Source organism: Rattus norvegicus, chromosome 4, assembly GCF_021556685.1.
Source record: "Rattus norvegicus strain SHRSP/BbbUtx chromosome 4, alternate assembly SHRSP_T2T, whole genome shotgun sequence".
In the NCBI taxonomy this organism is placed as follows: Eukaryota; Metazoa; Chordata; class Mammalia; order Rodentia; family Muridae; genus Rattus; species Rattus norvegicus.
In genome coordinates, this window is record NC_141537.1 from 145,724,069 (window position 1) to 145,748,584 (window position 24,516).

Sequence of the window (24,516 nt, forward strand, 5' to 3'; positions counted from 1 at the left end):
ATTTGATGGAAATATTTCTCTATATAAGGAATGGTCGTGTGACCTGTGGCATATAATAGAGAAGAGGTGTCAAGCAACTGAGTCTCTCTATTATATATTTATGTAGTATCTCATACTTTTCTATTAGGCAGAGAATAATTCCTCCAGAAAGGGTCTAACTCCATAGACGCTATAGTGGAGATAGAGACAGTCTAAAAATCAAAGAAGTAAGAATATAATTTCAAGCAGAGTCTGATTCTGTACAGGAAAATGTCTTTGGAAAAGGTATAAGCAAAAAGGCAATGGGCAAGAAAATTCTGGGAAGAATATCTGAAGAGGCAAAGGAGAAACAGCCTAAGTAGAAGCAAACATACAAAGAACTTTTACAAAGATTCCATAGTTGAATGGACAAGGTCTCTGTGAGAGCTCAAAAACATTCCACAGGGTGGAGAGTCAATAAATTGAACTTTGCAGAAGAGTTGGGAAATAGAAGGAAATTCATCTGAATAAGCAGTCACATACAGCTCATGCAGAATCATGTAGACTCCTAATGGAGTCTTACATGAAAGTAGGGGTTGTGGACCACCATGGCCCAATTCATTGCCAAGAACCTAGGGGTTGCACTGATGCAAAAACAAAGCTCACCAATTTCCAGTCTAAACTGGCCTTTAGAACTCATGCACAAGTCAAACATACCTGATTTCTAAAGAGCTCTACGTTACAGAAAGATACATCATAGTCAGAGATATGCTGGACCACAGAAAGATGTTTGTGGCTCTACTCTTCCAGACTACATGACTTCATATACCCTTTGACACTTACCCTTTCTCTAAGACAATGACTCTAAATATTAGACAGTAAATGATTGCTTAATCTAGTTGAATACCCCAGAAAGCACAAAGCTATGATAATGGGGTGTGTGTACCATCCAAAGTATAAGTAGCATTAAGACAGAATAAGGTATTAGATCCAATTATCAATTTGTCAATATGAGCAAAGTAGAAAAGTCATATCTAGATGGTAGTGTCTTCACTTTTATGTTTTATAAACATATATAAGCCAAAAATATCTACTTTTTAGGGAAATTGAATCACTACACTGTAGGTTTGGCGAAAGTGCCATGTTACAAAAGTGACACAAAAGCATGATTTATGAACAGAAATAATTTTAAAATAAAGGTCTCAGAAACCCTGCATAGCAAATCATATTATAAACTTTTTGCTTTGAGGTTTAAAATAGTAGGCAACATTTACTCAAGATTACAAGATTCTTGTGATAATCTGTAATTCGTGTTTTTCTATCATTGTCTATAAAAGTAATTTAAATCTGATTAAAAGTCTACACTGCATGTTATTGTAGAAGAATTCTCTCTATGCATAAGGACTTGCCCAATGTTAACTAACACAGACTTAAACTCTAAAATAGATGTGCAGCCAAATTGTTTTCCTTTTTAGCAGAAAGTCACTGGGATGGCTATTCTTCTCCTAGCCATATTATCTGCAACACCGCTTAAAGTATTCACACACTGTCTGTGGTCATTGTATGTAATAGTGCCTTGTATGTTGTGTCTCCTAGCTCTACATACAAACTACCACGCTTACAATCTCCATGAACCTAAGTGCGTCAGTGGCGCTGGGAATGCTATACATGCCGAAAGTGTACATCATCATTTTCCACCCTGAACTCAATGTCCAGAAACGGAAGCGAAGCTTCAAGGCCGTAGTCACAGCAGCCACCATGTCATCAAGGCTGTCACACAAACCCAGTGACAGGCCCAACGGTGAGGCAAAGACAGAACTCTGTGAAAATGTAGACCCAAACAGTAAGTAACCCTCCTTTCATCTTTCCGTCCTGAATTAGAAACTATAGAAACGGGATGTGTGGTGCTGATCCCTGGAGTAAGCTTGCCTTGTGGATGGTTTGCCCTGATGAATGGTAACTTTTACTCTTTTGACTTTGATGAATCTGCTACCCTTTTCTGGGTAGAAAGCTTTTCAGAGTTCTGCCTCCTCATCTTCCTGCCTTTTTGTCCTTCGCTCCAGGAAAATCCAGTGGGAATAAGCATGTTTCTCAGGACTTCTTTATCAGACCCTTCCCACTAGGAAAACGATTTCCCCCCTTGGAGGACTGCTTCCTGCTGGGAAAAAATCACTTCCTGTTAGAGAAACTAAGCCAGTGAAGTAGAATATTAGAGGTAACATTAAAATTTTAGGAGAGCTTTAGATGCATTTCTTCCTTCCACTGAGATTCGAATGTTGAGAAAATTATTTCCAAAGCAAGTATTTTAGAAATAGAAGCATAAAGTATTGGACAAAATCGTTAAACTTTCATTAAGTACATAGGGCCAAAGACTGTCGTGCTAAAGCAGCACACGCTTGGGAAAAGTGCCACCTATGTCACTGAAGAAGAAAGGCATTTTGCAAAGGACAAGAACTGACAGCTATGATTCACAATTGTTCAACTCGATTTGTAGCAGTCAGGTAATCTCCAGTTTTGCCTGCGAAAGATGTAAAATCAAGTGCACACAGGACATCACATACATAGCAATACATTGACTCAGATGTTAGCTCCATAAAAGTTCTCAATTATTATGTTTGCTAAGGAGTATTTTGGCCAGTTCCTCATGTAATAAAAAGTACAGGCATTCATGGCCTGTACTTATTTCTGTTCACATTTTCTACCAAGTCATACAAAACACAGTTTTTAAAATTATAAACTATTCTCACTATAGCGCTACTTGCAAATAAAGAGAGAAATTCAATAGGCTGGAGGGCTTAGTTTTAATGAATACTGTACTAAGGACCCATGATCTTGGCACATCCTCATTTATGAATGGATATACAAATATTAGGAAACACTTTCAGTGTAAATGTGGTTTTCATTCAAAATCTCAACAGAGCAGATTATATGGTAAGATAGGAGGAGGAAAAGTATTGTTCCAAAGAAAGAGGAGAAGTAGAATAAATCTAGAGGCTCGGCCGTATCTCTAGAGCAACTGGTTAATGTGAGCTAGAAGAGCACACCAAGGCTCGGTGACCATTACAGTGTCAGAGCAAGTGGGTTTGAGTGGAGTCATCTGACTTCAAATCTAAGCCTCTGCTCTTAGCACCACATGACACTGAGAGCCGTGGAACTTTCCTAAAGCTCAGTATCTCTATGTACAAAAGTACATATCACCTGAACCATAGATGTGTTATGAAATATTTGTTTAGCAAGTTGCACATCTGCTGAGTGCAAATGGCTCCCATTCCCGAAGAGGCAAAGCACTCTTAGAAGTCCATTTTCAAGTGATTGGGTAGATATGATAATGCGGTTGAAGGCAGACTAGATGCCAAGAGGTAGATGAGACTAAACACCAAATAACGTTGCTATGATTGCATGTATGCCCATAGTTATAAGTACATTCATACTGTTAGCTTCCCCTAGATAGCCCAGTCTTGGTAGCTGTTTACAATAGACTTGTCCAATTTCAATTGCTCTTATTCTCTGTTTACTGATGATGTCTTACTGAAGGGAACTTCTGTGACACAGTCAAAGTCATGTACCTACTTAGCATCCAAGGTTGAGTTAAACCAGGTCTTATTCCTAAGGCCATGTTTATTCCTCCTTGCTACTGTATGTCCTGAAACTTGTCTAGTCGGACAAATCCCCAATGCATAAATCACATTTTTGGCTCTGTTACTTGGTAATATAGATAATAATAATAATAATAATAATAATAATAATAATAATAATAATAATGTGATGATGGTGGTGTTGGTGATGGTGATGGTGGTGTTTTGAGGGGAACTTTACATGCTGTACTATGAAAGATGTGGTTGCTTATTTGTAAGCAGACAGTAATAACCATACAATTAGAGAAGGCTGCCCAGGTAAAGGCCTTGTCATACTAGTATCAAATAATCTAGTATCAAATGAAATCACTGTAATAAATCCACTGATAACTCATTATACATGTGTCTTTCAAAAATGTTGATGGTATAGCTGTTCTAGTATCTACAAAGAGTCATAACACACTACAGAAGGAAAAAAGAAAGGAAAAAGGAAAAGAAAAAGAAAAGCAAAGAGTATAGTACAATTAAATACAGTCTTTGTCTCTTAAACAGTCTATAAGATGTTTGAAATTCTTCTAGCATTTCTAGCATTGTGTATTCACTACCTTATAACACCACAAGGGATAACTAGAGATTGGTGGACCCATAGGAGGAGATTCATGTACCTCCAAACATTGGGGTTTCTGATGACCCAGCTTTTACAGAACTTTGAGAGAATCCATTTCTCCCAAGCCTTCTAACAGCATGGCCAGCAGGCAGCTGTGTGTTCTGAATCTCTGTTGTCTACTGCAGTCAGCATAAACACTGGTGTCTCTCTCAAGCCCACAAGGTACAGCTTTCCAAATGACAGAACAGGTCTAGTTTCTGTTTGACTTTGTTCTATGTAAATAACCAGCCATGGCTATAAGTATTTCACTGGATATCACAGGTCTGGAAATTTGGGCATATAAAGGGCCAATGTTTAGTCCTGGCATGCTCAATCTGAGTCTATCATATTATTATTGATATTTATCTGGAACAAACACAACTTAAAGGAATAAAATAATTTGAGATAAAAAAATGCATCATTTGGGGAATCCCAAACTTATAATGTAGAAAATGTGGTATCATAGATGACAATTGCCTTTGAGCCTGTGGCCTGAAAGTCACAAATATGCATATATGCATATATATTTGCATTAAGATTAGTATTGAAATTTTAAGTTAATGAAAATACAAAAAATGTTCTGATGCTATGAAATGTCATAATGTGATATTATGTTGAAAACCAAGAATGGCTCAAATCATCTCCAGAATATAAAGTGTGGCAGTGGAGACACCGGGAATATTTTCTTAGTTTAAACTATCTGGTAAAAACATATAAATAATATATGCACTCAAAAATAGGCATCTCTCCAATGGGAAACTCTTTTTTAAGGTGGTAGAAGATATCTGAGAAGACAGGCCAGCTCACAGAATGTACTTCAAAGTAATTAATAGACCAAAAATGCTCTTCAATTCATCTTTGCTCAGAACACTTAGCGTGAATCTTTTCCAGTCCATGGTGTTTTCATCTTGAACGGCTCTGCTCCATCACTGCAGCTTGCGATCTGGTGCATGACTGCTTCCACTCATCCACCTCCACACTGTATGCGTCTACATGAAAATGAGCTTGTTCTTGGCTTATGATGTGCAGACATTAAAACTTCCATCTTCACTTCATTACGGTTTAAGGATTGAAATTTTCCTCTCAAGTTGCTCCTTCAGTTAAAATTCTGATTGCTTGGGTTGGGGATTTAGCTCAGTGGTAGAGCGCTTGCCTAGCAACCGCAAGGCCCTGGGTTCGGTCCCCAGCTCCAAAAAAAAAAAAAAAAAAAAAAAAAAAGAAAAAAGAAAAAAAAAGATGTAACAAAAATAATGATAAAAATAATTTAAAAAAATTCTGATTGCTTGAAAGAAAAGCATCCTTTTGTTGGTATAAAGGGTCAATCTTGTCAAAAAGTTAATGTTATCTGTACACTATACATATATTCCATATTCAATCTCAGGCCAGTTTTTGCCCGTATCTCTGTGTAGATTGAAAACTGATATGCTCAGGGTGCCTTTTGATAAGGCTCCAAGATTTTTGCTTATACATAGGTAATTTCAGAAAAGCCAGTGTCATTTGTATACTCTAGCTATGTCCAAGATGTTGCTCCTCAGAATTTCTTCAAATTCTGGTCCTCTCACCTTCCTCCTGAATCTGGCCTCTCTCCCTGTACTTCCAAACGTGGACCTGCATATGCATATTCATGGAAAACTGGAAGATGCCAATGAATAGGAGGACATGGTCATGCTAGTTGCCTATGACTATTATTATGGTCCTTTTCAAGCTGAATAGATAATATTAATAGGTGGACTGCATGACTTAATTGCCATATGTAAATATGATTTTGTATCTTTCTCATCTGGAATAGCCTCCCGCATCAGACTCTATGTGAATTAACCTCTTATGCTTCCCTTGGGCAAAGACTGCATTATATAATGATGAGAGGTTGTACCCTGGTTCTAAGATAACATCCATTTTCTAAGTCAATGTCCCCCGGGCTGAGAAATAGCTCAAGTAAAAACATTTGGGTGAATGCAGAGTATATGCTGAAGTTCAGACGAAGCTAATCGTGATACACAGGTGGACAGCTAAGACTTCAGCCCACTTTGTGGATAAATGAGAGTTTGTTGCTGCTAAATTACCCTGAAAGAAAGATAAGTGAAGTTAGATATGTGATATACAATACGTAGGGTTTTACCCATGAATGTAGACTGTGAGGAAGACCATATTAGAATAACAATGTGTAGCTCAGATATAAAATATAAAATAGAATAATTTCAACCTAAATGTATTTTGATATTGCTTTTCTTCCTTTAAAATTTTATTACTATTTGGTATTGATTATAAGGAATAGAAGAAAATTTCTGTGCTGACCTCAAAGAAAGAAATTACATAAAATAGAAATGTCAATAGAAGAAAGTAATCAATTAACAAAAACAACTGTAGGCTGCTGGAAAATGGATGTGGGTAACACTGTACATAAGAAATAATGCCTAGAGAGTCTGGAACACATTCCTGTGCTATGCTGATTTGTTAATGTTTCTTGTTTTGTTTTGCTTCTTCATCTGTTTGGATCTCTAACATCCTCAACATGGCGCTATTTGTACTCATCCTTCTGGACTAACCAGGCAAAGCTGGTCAGCAAGAATGCACTAGGCTAAGGTAAAAGGGATGGCAGCAGGAAGGACAGAGTGAGATAGATCTGCTATCTGTTGGCTGGTTCCCTGAGCTGTACAAGTTCTACAAGTATAACCCAGCTACCATTAGTTCTCTAGTGGTACCAGTACTCCCAAGTTAAAAGGTACCTGAATTGTGGTCACCTGGACTACACCAGACTATTGTATCCACTGAAATAGTGGACACAATGTCTGTGGGTCTCTATTGTAGCTTCTTCTTCAACAACATCAACAAAAAATGATAATAATAAAGAGGAATATTGTCTGCACATTTATTTTATATATTCCTATATATTTACTTTTCCTGTAGACTGTATACCACCAGTAAGAAAGAGTGTACAAAAGTCCGTAACTTGGTACACTATCCCACCAACAGTATAGCTTTTGACTGCTTTCCAAAAGGTAAGAAAACAATCTCCTTCTCATTTGTTTGTGTGTTATTGTCTACACCAAAAATAGAAATGTTTTTTCTGAACATCATGCATGACAATGTGAAATTCTATCTTTATGACAAAATGATATGAATAATGATCATTTTCATGAGCTCAGTGACAGCTCCAGTTACCTGCTGGGTATCTTTGCTGGAGAACATGGTTATGGGTGGGACAACTGGCCAGTTGCTTTAGAGAATGTGTGCTCTTTATTCTGACTCTGAGTCTACTTTAAAATAATTCATGTCAACAATTATGTTAAAATGTGAGGTTTTTATATTCTGACAGTATGGACTACTGACAGGGAAAGAGGGAGCATGCTTTACAAGTCAAGTGAAAATATCTACTTCAGTCGTTATTACTTTGTACATCAAAATAAATGTATGCATTTCTAGAAATGTTCAAAAACTAGGAGTGACTGGTCCTACCATTGTGAGACTAATTGTCTTCTTTCTTTTTCTTTTTCTTTTTTTCTCCTTTCATTCATTTATTCTTCTGTTCAACAAATAACTACAGGAAAGTTTTATGGCTGGGATTAATGATCTGCCGATCACAGTTCTTGTCTGAGAAATCAAGCCAACTGTAGTGTTCTCTGAAACTAGAGAAGGGGGTCAATGAAAGATGACAAAGTTCTAAGGAAAATACCAAAATTAGCCAGAGGCTTTACCAATTAAAATCATGGTATTGGAAACAATGGATTACGTGACTGTATGAACTGGTCTTATGAATGAACTTCCTTGAAAGCATCAAATGACTGATCAGTCATGCTCATATGCTACCTTGTTACCCCATTAGTCAACATATGCTTGAAAAGACTATTCTTAGTGGTGCTACTAGCTTTCTCATTCCTGAATGTCAGCTAAGCAAATGGAATCACAGTGAAAAACAACTCTTGCTTTCAGGAGGCTTTGCTAGATGGATTCAGGGCCTTCCAAATGGTAGGAAAAATAGAGGGGAGTCCATGGAGAGGAAGGTGAAAGGCAGGAGGTATGCTGCTACAGCTAAGAGTGTGCAGTGCTCATAGAAGACTTGAGTTCAATTCCCGTCACTCAGATTGGAAGGCTCATAACTTCTGCCAACTTCACTCCAGGAGTGTAAGGCCCTCTTCTGGCCTCCATGGATATCAGAACTTGCATGTACATTATCACACACACACACACACACACACACACACACACACACACACACACACACAAATGTAAGATAAAAGTTGAAAATACGAAGTAGATTGGAATGGAAGATTTCCTTCTGATTGTCAACAGCTGGAAGGCCTATCTTTAGAGATCTACGAACGTGAGGCCCTGCAATGGAAAGTAACATTTTGTTTAGCAATGTTTAGCTACTAGCCTTTCTCTTTGTGAGTCTCTGTCATGGGACTTCTGTCAGATCACTGCCTGACTCCTACAATAGGTTTTTTTAAATGATATTCTGCATGCAAATAGTATCTTGGCCTTAAAAATTCTACTTAGTACTCAAAGGCTGGATACAATTACTTTCGGGGTGTAATTACATTTCTTGTTGATTTTAGATGGATGTAACATCTCAGTCTTTAATTTCAGATGTATTGTTTCCATAGTTATTTCCTTTTCCCGTATCAACATGATCTGTCCTAGATTTTAAATAGGGCATTCTTCCCTACAGTGAATATGTAACTGTACCCCAGTGAGATTTCAAGTCTCTGCAGTACAATTGCTTGTCAAAACACTGTGATGCAGCTCCTCATTTAACAGTTCTTTTACAGGAGACCTCCTGAAAATAAATGAGAAAGAATTATCCCCAGGAAAAAAAAGATAGCTTAAATATCCATCTATTAAAATTTTTCTTAGCTCCATTCTCAGTTGGTGCCTTTAGGTTTAAAGGGAGTAATAGGAAACTGTGAAGTTTATCTTCCAGTTAAAAGATATTTCTAGGGTTCTGCATGTTGGCTTGTTAAGTTAGGGAGCTTGCTGCCAAGCCTGATGACCTCCATTACACCCTGAGATCTACATGATAGGAGAGCAGAGTCCCACAGATTGCCCTGTGACCTACACACACACACACACACACACACACACACACACACACTCACACTCATACACTACAAATTTAAAAATAAATACTGCCAGAAAGTGATGCTTAGCAACGAAAACAACCTTTGTTCTTGGCTTATTTTTCTTCACAGACTCTGATTAGTGAGATTCTTAGAGAGTGTGAAGAGAGATCACATCACAGGATGAGAAATGTGGACTGGTCTTTCTTTTTCCATACCAAAGCCAGGGCAAATTTGTTCTCTCATTACTGTGTTTTCCCCCATGTTTTTCTTTGATGGTCCTACAGACACTAGAAATATTTTGTACTGGAGGCCAACTAGGGAAATGGTTCAGGACTCCATGTTTTAATCCATTTCAGTATGGTGGTATTCAGAGAGATGAAACGGTAAAGAGAAAGTGCAGGTGTAAGAGTGAATCTCATGTTAGTTTGCTTTTAAAACCCCACTTCAGGCATTTTCTCCCAACAAAGACACAGTATATGCAGCAACTCTGGGCCTTGCTTATAAGAGATAGAAGGAAACAAATTCAAAGTCAAACAGAAAAAATAATAACATGGTTAGAAAATGTGTTTTATAGAAAGGTTCTGTTTTAAAAGTGCCCTCACTGGCAGATGCCCAGTTAGACATCAGCCAAGTCAACACTGCTTCCTCTATTCATTTCTGTGTTTGTAAATGGGATAACTGTAGAAAATGCTATCTGTCTAACAATAGTTATTTTAAAATCTAATTAAAGAAGGAAAAAGGGAAAAATATGACTGATCCTATACTATATCCAGGCCAGGAAATAGGTTGTTTCTGTATCATAGTTTCACACTAAGATGCTCAAACCTGCCTTACATATATGGATATAAAATAACCTTGAGTTACATATTTGCATAGCTTTGTTCTTCAGAGCATGTATCCAGATTTTAATAGTATTAAGATCTCAATTTATGGAATTGTATTTTTTAAGTTAATAAGACTGGGGACATGGCTCAGTGGGTAAAGTGCTTGCTGTCCAAGCATAAAGTTTGGATTACTGATGATGTAGCAGGGCCCCTATAGCCTTAGCTATTGGGAAGGGAAATATAGGATCTTCAAAGGAAATGGGTTAACAAGCTTTGGGTACAGCCAAAGATCCTGCCTCAGTAAAGAAACACAAAAACAATCAAGGAAGACAATGGCTATAAACCTCTGGCCTGTACATGTAGGTGCACAAACATGCACACTCACACATCTACTTGCACACCTGAAAACTCATGTGTATGATACATACATACACATGTAACAAATAAATGCATATTAATAATCATTTGATTCCTAACATTAATATACTGGAGTTATTTAGTACTTGAAGCTGTTAAGAGCGTGGCCACACAAGGCTTTATATCTGGTCGAGACTCTTTCTCTTTAACATTCAGTGTGGTACCCCTGTTTAAACAGGAGACCACTTCAATTTTAAATCCACTTTGAAACGCTCACTAAGTATAACACAGCAAAGCATATAAGGCTTCCCTACTGTTGACACAGAATCACCTCAGAAATAAATGCAGCTATAAATCTCATGAGGACCGATCTCTCGGCACATGCTCAGAAACCAGTTAATACCTGCCACGTCGGCTCTCAGCTCACACCCCACTTAAAGAAAGTGACGAGAGCACACATAGCTGCTCGTTGACATGCACAGTAGAGTTACACAACATGCCCTTACTTTGTGGAAACTGCATCACAGGGTACATTTAACCACTCCCTGCTCTGTCTTATCAAGATTTATGAACCAAGGGGACTGCTGTTAAGGGGGGGCAATCAAATGAATGTCTCAGAAGCTTTAGCCTGAGCCAGTCCTGAGGTAACATCAATGGGAGACAGAAATGGACCAGGCCTTCGGGGAGTGCACACATGATGGAGGATGCTAAGGTAAGCAATTTCAATTCTAGATGATGGGGGCTTTTTAAGTACAAGTACATCAGTTCTCCACCTACGGGTGGCAAGCACCATGTCCTATCCTGTATTCAAGATGGTCCAGGCAGCCGTACAAGCAAACACACTTAAAATAGGGACTGTGCACAAATAATCCGAAGCATAAAAATAATGGGGCAACTGTGGGGACTGGAAAGCATTCTGCACAGCTGCTTCATCCGAGTTACAGACATGTGGTCTTACAGTATGACATCCAGGGTGCAGCCTGACTATGTAGGGCTGAAGTTCCTTTTACCTCTATGCTTTTGTATAGTAAACTGGTGAGTTCCAGGGTAAGTACCTTGAACCTGGTAAGTACACAGCTAAAGGTAGACAGGAATAAGAATGAATAAGAAAATATTCAGTCTGTACCTCAGCAGGAGGGATTGTATCCTTCAACACCTAAGAAAAGCTCTCAAGGTCATATAGAATGAAGAGGCAACTTTTATGTTGTAGTCAAGTTTCAATTTTTTTTGTTGTGGCTTTATGTGAAAATCCTGAATTGATATCAGTACTGAATCTGCATTTATGAAATTAATCTCTCTTTTGGCGCACTAAGCCAACACACAAAATCAACAACGTTTGTGCTTATTTCTCTCCTCTGTGACTAAAAGTTTCTACATCATTTATCATTCCAGTCATATATGAACTGGACAGTTTCCATTGGAAATGGTTTTGAGATGGAGAGATGGCTCGGTGATTAACAACAATCACTTGTCTGACAGAGGACATGGTTTCACTTCCCAGAACCCAAATGATAACTCACAATCACATGTAACTTCGGTCCCAGTGGATCCAATACCCATTTCTAGTCACTGTGGGCTGTCATATGCTTATGTTACACATAGACTTACTCAGGCTCACACAAGTATATCAATTTTAAAATGTAACTTTTTTAGAGTTTTCTTTGGTGGATAATTGGTAGCTTACTAAGCACCTGAGTGGGTTTTCTCAGAGCCAGTCATTTAAGATAATTTTTACTTTTAGAACCAAATGTCATTTTAATTTAGAAAGAAAAATGTGTGTTCTTAACCAAGGTCAGTTCATTTATGAAAAATTCTCTCCCATTCAACTGCTATGAGGGAGGCTCAGCCCAATATTCAACTGATGATTCTTTTCTGGTTTCTAACTACTAAAGATGTACCTCAACTTTGTAGATTCTCTCTCTCTCTCTCTCTCTCTCTCTCTCTCTCTGTTTCTGTCTCTCTGTCTCTGTCTCTGTCTCTCTCTGTCTCTCTCTCTCTCTCTCTCTCTCCCTCTCCCTCTCGTTCTCCCTCCCCCTCTCCCTCTCTCTGCATTGAAGCTTAGACACATTTTAAATTATCTTTCTCTTGAAACCAAAGGTAATCATCATTTCCTTTGTGATCTACATGAATATTCACAAAATTTATTTTGCCTTTTCAAGTTGAATCAAGTTGAAGATTGGATTCAAATCCCTTTTTCCATCTGTCCTTTCTCAGAGTATCTCCAAGGTCTCAGTATGTACAAGGAGGGCACTAGTGCAATCTCCCACCCACTGGCGTTCTTACTTAGCTGACCTAAACCCTAATTGATTTTAACGTGAATAGCTATTTCACATTGGTAAGTGTTGGCCATCACCTTGACTGTGTTGTCATGATCTCTAGCCAAGAATAAGGAAACTTAACTTGGAATGTGACCTTTGTGGTGGTATTTGGAGTGTCACATATGTGCCTTGCCTTGTACATCTCTGTGACCATGGATTAGCCCCATTTTATGTAATTCTCAGGTTCCCATAGAAACAAGCTCCATTAATGGGACACCACAGTGACAGCTTGGGATCCTGTATAGGAGAGTCCTGCTCTGTAAAGGGAGGTCACATGTGTAGGCATGCTACTGACATCCTCAGTTACCTCTGTGCTCAGTCCCCTCTTTCCTCCTTCTTTCCTTCCCACCTCTTCCTTTTCTTTCTGTTTTATTATTGCTTCTGTCTTCCTCTAATCCTTGTTTTTCTTTTTTTCTGTTGGTTTTATTTCTTTCTTCTTTTCAAAGATTTTTTAGGTTTGACTATTTTCATTGAATTATGTATATATGTGCCTGTGAATATGTGCATACCCACATGCATGCCTGCACACACAGGGAAGACAGAGATAGCCAATGAGTATTCTTCTCACTTGGTTTTTACCTTACTTTCTGAGACAAGGTATCACAGAGAAACTGGAGCTCACCACTTCAACTAGTCCCATTTTGACTCCCAGGGATTCAATAGTTTCCACTTCTCCAACTCTTGGGTTAGAAGCAACTGGTTTCACATGGCTTTTAGAGAATGGATTTAGGTCTTCATGTTAACATAGCAAGCACTTTATCAAGTGAGCCATCTCCCTGTCCCCTTATTTTTGTTTGTTTGTTTTGTTTACCATAAACCATCAGAGTTGGAAAAATGACATGTAGATTATCAGTGAATTCGAGGAACCTTGTCTCTTAAGTACAGCAAACTCTTTGTTCTAGATAGGTCATTGTGGTCTTCTGATGGATCATTAAGAGTCTCCTTAAATAAAAATTTATTGACAATAAGAAATTTTATACATTAAAAAAGAAACCTTAAAACACACACACACACACACACACACACATACACACACACAAAAGAGTCTCCTGCCTTGGTGAATTCAACAAAGAAAGAGCTACCAGTGCAAAGCTGCCACAGGATACATAGACTCACACTGTCTGATATTTATATATACCACACCATATGATTAACTTTAACAGGCATTTTCAGGTCTGCTGGCAAGTCAAAGGCCATTTTAAGTAGAAATCACCATTCTGATATACATTATGAGTGACAGAATAATAATAGAGCAGAATGGGAATCCTTTTATCATTACTAGTGAAAACACATTTGGTCTCCTTATATGCCAATATACAGCAAAATTAGTTAACAAAACCAGAAATTTTCACTGCTACCTTAAAATCGAATATGTTTCAACCTTGCAACCAATAAAGAAGTGCAGGCAAATTCATTTTCACCTACCAAGTCCTAATGTAATTAAATAGGAGCTGTAATGTTGGTTATGGTTATGAGAATAATGCCGGCACATTATTCTTACTGCTGGAGTTTGAAAAAAAAAAAACTAACCAGGCTCTTAAGCAAGTTTTCTTGTCACTATTGCCATTCAATAAACTAAAGCTAAGAATTGAGTGATACCCAGTGAATACTCATTGGCCAGCTCTATCCCCAGGAAGACATACCAGTTATTGAATGGCAGCACAGACATCAACCTTGGGACTTGTGGACAGAGCCTTTTCTGGTGAATTTTTTACATTTGAAAAGAGTCGATTGATTTTTTTTTCTTTCTGTGTCATCCATCTATCATTTAGTTGAGTGTAGACTTCTTGGTCTCACCTTTCAAGAACTTCAATACCCATCATCCAACAACAGGACCACAGAGGAATAAGACTAGTTCTTTTCTTTGTTTCGCTCACTCTTTCCTTCCTTTCATTCCTTTGGCCCCCATTCCTTCTTTCGCTCCCTCTCTCATTCCTTCTTTTCCCCTTCTTTATTTTTAGTATTTCTTGCAACTGGACTAAGCAAACACAGCACTTCCTGTTTAGAAGAAGGTAATCCTCCAGCTCCAGGAGCACTCCACCTGTTACCACTCATTAGCATCCATCCAGAAGCATAGGGTCAGGTCTGCTGGGCTTCTGGAGCTGATCATAGCCTGCTTTAAGTTAAAAGGACCAGTCTTCACATACACACGGTCAAAGTAGACTCCACTTACACTTCAAATAGTCACATCTGGCATGGGAGCACAAGCAAAGGTGATTAACCCAAAAATGTATCTCACTGGCATTAGTGCCTAGTACTAGGACGTCCTCTGAATACAGCAGTACAATTCCTACCACAGATTCAGCATCTCCTCTATATGTTTTATACAATAGCAAAGCCCCACACACATGCACATACACGTAGGCGTGTGTGTGTGTGTGTGTGTGTGTGTGTGTGTGTGTGTGTGTGTATGTAAGTATCCACTGGCTACCAGCGTCATTATCACTACATCAATGCGGCTGAAAATTCAATTAAACTAGCCTCCTAGGGTAACTTACAACCCTCTATTTTCTTTCAAGGAATATAGTTCCCCTTTTCATTTTCTTTTTTTTTTTTTGCTTTCTTTTCTTTTTTGCCATTTTCGTGAATTTCTTTTCTTTTAATTTTCCATGGTTTGCTGAAGTTCAGAATAGTCCTCAGCTATTGTTTCCCTTCAGGTAACATGCAGCTGCAAATGGCCATCTACACTGGCACACAGTCAAGCCCATGGCCAAGGCAAGTGTCTGTCTGCATTTTAAGTGTTCCCAGACAGTCTTTCTTCCCAAACCACTAACGGCCTTCATGAATGGAAATCCAGAACAGTTTAAATGAGGTTGGACATGAGTGATTTAGCAATTTGCTCTCAAAAATGCCAAAAGAATTAAAGGAATTATAAGATAAAGTCATCTTGAAACTTTACTTGAGAATAAATAAGAGGGATGCCCCCAAATGACGGTGGAATCCATATAACAAAGACTAACATGCATGCATCACAGACACAGTCAGTTTTTTGCAGTGTACTTAGTTCTCAGTATATTATGGGATAGGTCATCAAGGAGAGTAGCTTCCATAGGGATTCGTTCCCTACTGAAAGACAAAACCAAAACAAAACAAGCTAAACTAAAATAAAATAATAGAGCAACCAGTGTGTCTGTGATTGTACTTTATGCAAGGCAGGCAATCTGACTCCTTAGCCAAGACCATCTCAGTGTAGTTCTGCTCATTGCTATAATACATTATTTTATATGGTAGTGTTAGGGGCTAACTAATGATTAAGCGATTTAGACTGAATGGGCCTCCCAGTAGTTAGGCAAATGTTAACTATTAGTTTAGTCTATCACCTTAAATTAACTGGGATTTTCTGTTTCTATTCTAGGAAAGAATGTGAGAGTCTGCAACTTTCCCTTTCCCCTATTGGCTATTTGGTCTGCATCTTCTTTCTGTAACACTCCCAATAAGTTTGAGTCAAACAGTCCTCCTGCATCTGATTTTTGTCTGAAAAAAACTGTGAGATTTTCAGATGGGAATATCAATAAATCACATGACCTGTCTTCAATCTACTTAGTATTGATTTGTTCTGCACAATGGCTCCTTGAAGCCAAAGCTTCAATGAGCTAGAGACCGAGCTATCTGGGAAACTGCATTTAAACACAATCAGTTTTCATTACAGTTCACAACTCGGCCGATGTTTTCTGACTTTAGGCAAAATTTATTCAGACTGAAACCAGGGCAGTGACATTTATATTAAATTAGAGATACCTGCTTGTACCTCCACTGTTTCAGGAAATATCGAAGATCAATTATAAAAACCCTATTTTGGGTAGAAGACTGGCCATAAAGAACTCTGCTGAAATAACTCAAAAGCCGAATTTAAATAATTTCTTCCTCTTATCTTTACTCACTGGAACATTGAAGGGATTGGCAAAGCTGGTTTATTGATTCTTATCTCTGTCCAGTTTAGAGGAAAACTTGTCACCCCTGAATTCTTATTATGAGCACATGTCATTTAACATTATGATATGATATGATACGATACGATATGATATGATATGATGCCATTAACAGCAACACCTGAAGCTTTCCAAGATATTAAAAGAATAGAGTATGGAACAGCCTGGGATCATTACACAAGTGGCCCCTACCATGTCCCCAGGAAATCACCCTAGATTCCCACTGGCACCATGGGAAACTGTGTCAAGGCCCTCTCACAAGTTCTTCAGACTGTTGTTGCTTCAGACAAAATAAAAATGAAGCTGCTTGCTGGGTCTGTGACTGGAAAAGAAAAGCACCATTGTTTAAGTCCTCGTCTCCATGACAACACCCAGCAAGAGGCTATATCAGAGTGTCTTTCTTTTTTTCTCCCCTAAGTGGGCCAGAGTGACTTCGGCAAGCAAAGTGAACTGGCAGGTCTTCAAGAGATCATTTCAAGAGACTCAAGAGAAAACCCTACATTAAAGACCCGGCATCCTGAAAGAGATTCCATATTTTAAAGTTTTCACTGGGGCTTTACACTCTGCTTCACCCAGGCAGTAAAAATGATCAGGGCAATCTGCAGTGACCAGACCTGTTACTGCATGAGTCTTCATCCTGAGAACAATTTGACTATTCAATGTCAGCCCTCATTCCTGCTGAATCCAGAGTCCCTGTGCATCCTGAAATAGCTGGAAAAGTGCCTCAACACATGCGTAGATAACAACATTTCAAGATGTTAAAAGGTTGAACTCCCCTCCTCTAGATAGTGATATGAGCATATTACTTAATTCATATGAATTTTTTCATCTTCCAAATGGACAGGATGTAACTAGGAAACCTAAATGTTGTTGAGATTTACTGAGTCTATCATATTAAGTGCTGAACTCAGTTTAAAATAACATGTCAAATAATTTTCTATTAATTCCTTTTTATTTAGCATTTTATTGAAAATATATTCTTCTATCACACAATATATCTTGACCACAGTCTATTCCCACCCATCTATTCCTTCCAGCATTCCCTCATCTACCCCCTCCCAGGATCCACTCCTCTTCAATCTCTCTTGAGAAAATAGCAGGGCTCTAAGAGACAACAAACAAACAGAACAAAACAAGATACAAAAAGACAAGGAAAATGTCCTTACACTAAGGCTGGACAGGGCAATTCAACATGAGGAAAGGAGCCTCAAGAGCAGGCAAATGATTCAAGGACACACCCACAAAACAAGCAAACAAATAAACAAACAAATACCTAAAACAAGCTACCAGCCATAACATATATACAAAAGACCTGGTGCAGACTATTGCAGGCCCAGTATTGGCAGCTTCAGTTTCTGTGAGCCCATATGCATCCTGCTTGGTTGATTCAATAGGCTGTGGTTTCCAGGTCCTCCATCCTGGTTGACTCCTACAATGTTTCTATCCACTGCCTAAGCTCTGAATGGAGGGACACATTGGAAAACTCCAACTTAGATTTCTCTCTGCATAATGTCTGGCAGTCGGTCTCTGTATCCGTTCCCATCTGCTGGTGGAGCAGGCCTCTTTAATGACAACTGAGCAAAACATCACAAGTAGAGCAAGGGGTTTGCCACTCCCACAAGTTCTGCCCCAATATCACCCCAGCACATTTTATAGGCAGGAGAGTTTGTAGGTCAAAGGTCCACATTTTTCTTCGGAAGCCTGCATATTACCTCCATGCCCCAAAGAGACTAGAACACTGAAATGAAGGTTCCGGCCAGACACAATCTGGAAGTTCCCATTTTCAGTAAACTGTATGGATGTTGTCATTGGCAATAGGGCCTTGCTCTCAGTTTGTGGAGAGCAACCCTTGTCCTAGCATCAGCCTCTAATGTTGGGCTATCTTCAGGGGACTCTCTCAGCCAATAAATCAGGAGAATATAACCCAGTCCTGCCACTGGGAGCCTTACCTGGCTATAAGACATGGTCAATTCAGAGTCCGTATCCACCACTACTAGAAGTCCTCTAGGATCACCCTCATAGACAACAGGAATATCTGCTGCATTAGGTGTCCATACTGGTCCCCAAATGGCACCAATTCCATCCATCTTTTATCACATTCCCTCCCTCTATCCCATCTTCCCCAACACCAGATCCCTTCCACTCCCATTTCCACCCACTCCCCAACCACCTGACAAATCTACTCTATTTCTTCTTCCCCAGGAGATCCATGTGTCCTCCCTAGAGCCCTCCTCTTTACCTAACCTCTCTGAGTCTACAGACTGTAGCTTGGCTATCATTTATTTAATGGATAATATCCACTTATAAGTGAGTACATACCATATTTGTCTTTCTGGATCTGGCTAACCTCACTCTGTTTTTTCTAGTTCTATGTATCCATTTGCCTTTAAATGAAATCCTTCTCATATGACTATCATTACTGATTTATAACAGTCGGTTTACATAGTAGCCATCAGCTATATATGCATGGTGACATTTACATTATTTAGCATGAAATGAAATTAAGCATTTGATTCTTTACTTCAACTAGACATATTCAAGTGCTCATTAGGCACACAGAGCAAAGCTGTGACAGAAAACATTCCATTAGCACATGTCAGACAGCATAGACCCATCCATTTGATGGGTGAGAAATTCCTTTACACAAGACACACAAAAAAATTATTGTGATCCTAACCTTTTTATGAAAATCCTCCATGGACTTTCTCTGAAAGTGCATGGACACATTTCTATTACAGGCTCTAGTCATATGGGTTATTATAAGCTAAGAGCAATAAAATATTCTGGACAGAAGTGGCTCTTCTCAGCTTGGAAGATTTTCGCAACTCTGTCTCCAAGCTGTGAACAACTCCCTGTAGCTGATGTTCTTCTGTAGTGAGAGATCTTGTACTAGGAAGGCTTTGGCCAGTGTCACACTAGGGGCTGCCATATACAATCTAATCTTGATTTCCACCACTCACTATCAATACAGTCAGCTTCGATACTCAATGATGAGAACAGACTTTTATCAAGTGTTTCTACACCTACAGGCCCTGTCGTTGGCCATCTTGGGGATTCTGATCCTGGCTGGAGGAGGTTTGGAATTTTTCTTTCCAAAATCAATGAGCATTTCTTAGTTGTCCCGTGAATGGATAACCTTTGGCATTGCTGTCTGGCAGGTGCTTTGTTACTTGTTTCTGTGAACATTCAGAAAAATAATCTCACACACACACACACACACACACACACACACACACACACAGGCACACACACACTGAGAGAGACATAGAGACAGAGTCAGAGAGACAGAAAGATCTTGCCAACAAAAATGGTATCAGTTTGATTAGGGAGATGGCTCAGAGCATTAAAGCACTTGCTGAGGAAACTTGCAGTTCTTGGGTTTGAATGTCTAGAACCCATGTAAAAGTATGAAGAGTAGCATGAGCATCCATAATCCCAGATCTCCTAGAGAGAGATTACCACAGTAAACAGCAGAAACCCTACCTCCAAACTGTGGAAGGCAAGGACCAGAACCCAAGTCATCCTCTCACCTCCATATGTGAGTCATGCTACATTAACAACCATATTTTTTTACACATGAAGGTGCACACACACATGCACGTGCACACACACACACACACACTTGTACAATTTTTTAAAAAAAGGTATATAACAACATTCTGGGAGAAGATGAAAAGCAAAGCCCACCATATTTTTGTTATAAGCACTCTCCCTCATCTCCCATCCCATGCCCTTTCTTCTTATTTACTTATTGATATAGCATCATTTCATAAGAGAATCAAGCTGGAGTAGCTGGTATTATCTGCACCTACAAACGTACAACTTTAGTTCATGGAGGTTCAGCAACAAGCTAGGAATCAGAGACACCAGGAGTTTCAAACTTATTCTCACCTCATTATACCCCAGCATATCCTCATTAAGGAACAGCAAGAACTTTGAACTGACAAGTTAATTCTAAGCCAAGGAGAGAGGAGCAACAACAAATCCTTCATTATCAAGGACTCAGTTTCAGAGTGTAGTCAGGAAACAGTCTTTTCTTCCACACACAGATGAACAGTGACAGTAGGTCCCCACATGTGCCAACTTATCTAGGAGAATGGAGGCAAGTCAAGTCAGAAGTCTAGAGTTAGAAAACTATTCAAAGAGAGTGAATGATTACTCTTAAGTAACATCCCATGCATTATCTTGTCTCAAGACTAGAAAGCTATGGCCAAAAATGCTCATACGCTGAGGTAGGAGGGCAGAGCACTAGCCTAGCCTATTTCCTAGACTTTCTTTTTCAGTGAAACTATTTGATAGACTCTCTCTTGTGGCATAGTTTTTAGAGTAACCACACATACTTCACTTAAAAATGTGATTTATGTTTATAAAAATATTGTTGTGAGCCACACTGACGAGATGTGTCCTCTACTGTTCTTGGCAATGGACACATGTCACATCGGTTCCAACTGAACTGTTATAATACAGTGTTCAGGACTCTGGATATAAGGCCGATATAGGACATTCTACGTTCATTACATTCTCTAAGGACTTTATCACCTTAAGAAGAAGGGCAAACTAACTTTTAACCAGACACTGAGATATACTAAGTTATGTTAAAAGGGGAAAAAGAAGGAGACCTTGGAAAAGATATGTTAATTATGATATAGAAAAAGAGGCAGTGTAGAAAAGGATGTTCCAGGCTGGGAGAGTGCCTCAGTCATGTCATAGCATCTGTTCTTGGAAATGGGATGTGTATATGGAACACCTAACCTGTCCAGCATCCTCTGTGCCAAGCATTTAGTTTCATTTGTATAACACTAAGAGTTAACTTTGGCTCAAAAGGCAGGTCTGGGCTTCCGAGACAGACACTAATTAAGATTTGAAAGTCACATCAATGTTAAGGAGGAGATTTTAAAGATAAGCCCCACCCTATGGGCCCACAGGCTTCTAACCAACATCCAGTAGAAGGTAAAAAGCTGTCTTGAGGAATGCTCTGTTTCGGTATAGCTGGACAGAACTTCTCAACCCCAGCATTACTGCCAGTTCAGGCTGGGCCATACTTTGCCAAGAACCATCCTGTGAATTATAGAATATTCAGCAGTAACATTGGCCTCTCTCCCCTGGATACCTATAGCTTCTTTACCATGCAGTCGTAGCCATTTACACACACACACATACACACACACACACACACACACACACACACACACACACACACACACATCTCTAACAGTTGCAAATGTTTTCTAGTCATTTCTCAATCCTTCTTTCCAGTTAGGAGCCACATGGTTAACATATATGAAGGCTGGAAAGAACCAGAAAAAGCATACTAAAACTCAACTGCAAATATATTCCAATTCCATTCTAAAGGCTTTGTGGGTTCATCCCGAAGGGAAAGGGTGCCATTCAGAGTTTAAATAAAAAGCAGTGAAAATGACAACTTGAAGAAGCAAGCAGAGTTTTCTGAGAGCAGCTAGATACACAGATGAGCTCTCACCTTAGGAAATGAGGGAATCTTAGACTTTATTATTCCTACAGCCAGGGGTGGCAAATGACAGTTCCTAGGAAGGAAAATTCCAGGGGCTGTAGAGATGGCTTAGGCAACTTGAATTCAGTCTCTAGCATCTGCATCCTGCAGTTTACAGCCGCCTATAACTTCAGCACCAGAGACTCTAATATCTTCTTCAGGCCCTACCAGAACTAGCATATATGTCACATGCAAACACCCACCCCACCCCACCCCACCCCCACACCACAGGCACAGGAACATGCATATACTAGTACAAAAAAATAAAATAAATCTTCAATAAGAACAAAACAAGGGAAATAAAACATAAGATGAGGGGTTGGGGATTTAGCTCAGTGGTAGAGCGCTTGCCTAGGAAGCGCAAGGCCCTGGGTTCGGTCCCCAGCTCCGGAAAAAAAAGAAAAAAAAAAGAAAAAAAAGAAAAAAAAATAAGATGACATCTGTTCACCCATGCTCCCCCACCCAGGAAGAAGCCACACTCCAAACATAGTTTGATTTCATTTAAGAAACTTTCAGGAGCTAGAAACAAGTAAAGCCCATCCCCACCATGCCAGTACTCAGAAACACAAACAAAAGGAAACCAAACCAAGAGAAATCAAAGCGAGGCTGTATGTTTTTAGGTTGGCTTTCTTATCAACAGGAGAAAGTTCCAAACAGTTGCCTCCTAAGTGTTCTTCAGTAGACATTGCTTTTATAAATATAGACTATAGTTCTGAATTTTCAACCTATAAAATTTTTATAATTAAAATTGATCATACTAAAACATATACCTCAGCTGGTGGTTTGCCAATGAACAAATCATTCAATTCAATCTGTTCTTCAAACCCAGCTGTTTCTTCATTGAATGCCTATCTTACTCAGCAGTGGTTTCTTTAAGATGTTACTAGAAAGATTAGGAGGATTTTTAAAAGCGAATTTACAAACTACCTTGAACATTTAGAATCAGATACAATTCTAAACTACTAGTCAGCTTTATACCTTCAAAAATGGATTAAAAAATAGAAACCTAATTGTCTAAGGAAAACTAGCCGAATGGAGAAGGTATAATGCATGTCTCTTTGTCTAGCTAGCCAACCAAAGGCGATGTAAGGCTGTGGATTGAGCCATGGCCTTGCTCTGGGATAAACATCTTCCTATTTTATCTGCCTCTTCTGCCAACAAGAGGATGCAATTCTACACTGTCAATGGATTCTTTTAAGTGTAGATCAGCTGAGACCAGATAAAGGCCCAGGATATGGTTAGATACATGACCAACTTTCCATTGTTAGTGTCCCTTTTCTACTGTCATTGAAGATGGCTTTGGGGATGGTGTGCCTAGGTGGGAATATTTTCTAGTCTTCCCTGATGTTGCCATAACAAAATAACATTTTGCTTTCTTTGTTTAAAAAGTTACACCTTTATACCCCTTGCTATTTCATGAATACCCTTCAACTCCAGAAACAAATCTCTCCAAAACATCCCCAAAACAATCTCAATGATTATTGGAGACTAGCGTTGAAAGAACCAGCTTCTAAACAAAAGCCGTCCTCATGTCCCCAGTGTGCTCTGCAATACGAGACACCTGTAGCAAATGTCCTCTATTTAAATGGCAGATGTTCAAATGGTAAGACTCTACATTAAGCTTTAAGCTAAGGAACTGAAATCTTAAGCAGCTAGGTGTGTTTTTCCAGCTTTTCAGTTGTTCTTTGAAGCTTTTACACTCTTCATAAATAGTAAATAGATTTAGTCATAAATTTCCTATAATGTGCACTTTGTTCCTTTCATTTGGAGGCAAGTTGCAATTTCTGATTAAACATGATAAATCATTATACGTCAACCATTGTACAAGGATGACAGCCACCAAGACATGCCATTTCTGCGCTGATGAAAAGCATTTCTAAGACATCAAATCCCACACATCTGCCAAGTTCTGTCAGCAAGAGAAGACACTGAGTAGTCTTGTGGCATTCTAAGGACAGCCTACAGCTGGCATGGATGTGAATAGTAAGGAAAAAAAACTCCAGACGGTGGAATGAGAATAAGTTCCGTCTCAGAGATGGCTCCCATTAAAAAATGGAAAAGGGAAAAAAAACCCTTTATTTTCCAGCTGGTTCTGAACTAGAGCTAAGCAAGGCTATTATGGAAAAATAAAACTCTAGAAAGGCAGTATACATGAACACTTATTTGACCCTTTTCTGAAGAGGTTAAGATCAGGAAATTTTGCCAGGTATGGTGGTATATATCTTTAATCCCAATACGTTGGAAGTAAAGGCAGAGAGGCAGAGGGATCTCCATGTTTTCAGCATCCTGGTCTATAGAATGAGTTCCAGGCCAACCAGAGCTACATATACCCTGTCTCCA

At 39.0% G+C, this 24,516-nt stretch overlaps 1 protein-coding gene across 3 annotated transcripts in view; it reads left to right on the top strand.

Annotated features, from left to right (window-relative positions):
• The window catches only part of Grm7 (glutamate metabotropic receptor 7), an 890,093-nt gene that overhangs the window by 819,826 nt on the left and 45,751 nt on the right, over positions 1-24,516 (top strand). The window contains exons 9-11 of one of the 3 annotated variants that reach the window (XM_087659436.1): positions 1,555-1,801; positions 7,087-7,178; positions 7,724-7,898. In XM_087659436.1, coding sequence (XP_087515562.1) covers positions 1,555-1,801; positions 7,087-7,157 — 318 coding nt within the window. In that variant the 3' untranslated portion in view covers positions 7,158-7,178; positions 7,724-7,898. 3 annotated transcript variants of the gene reach the window in all.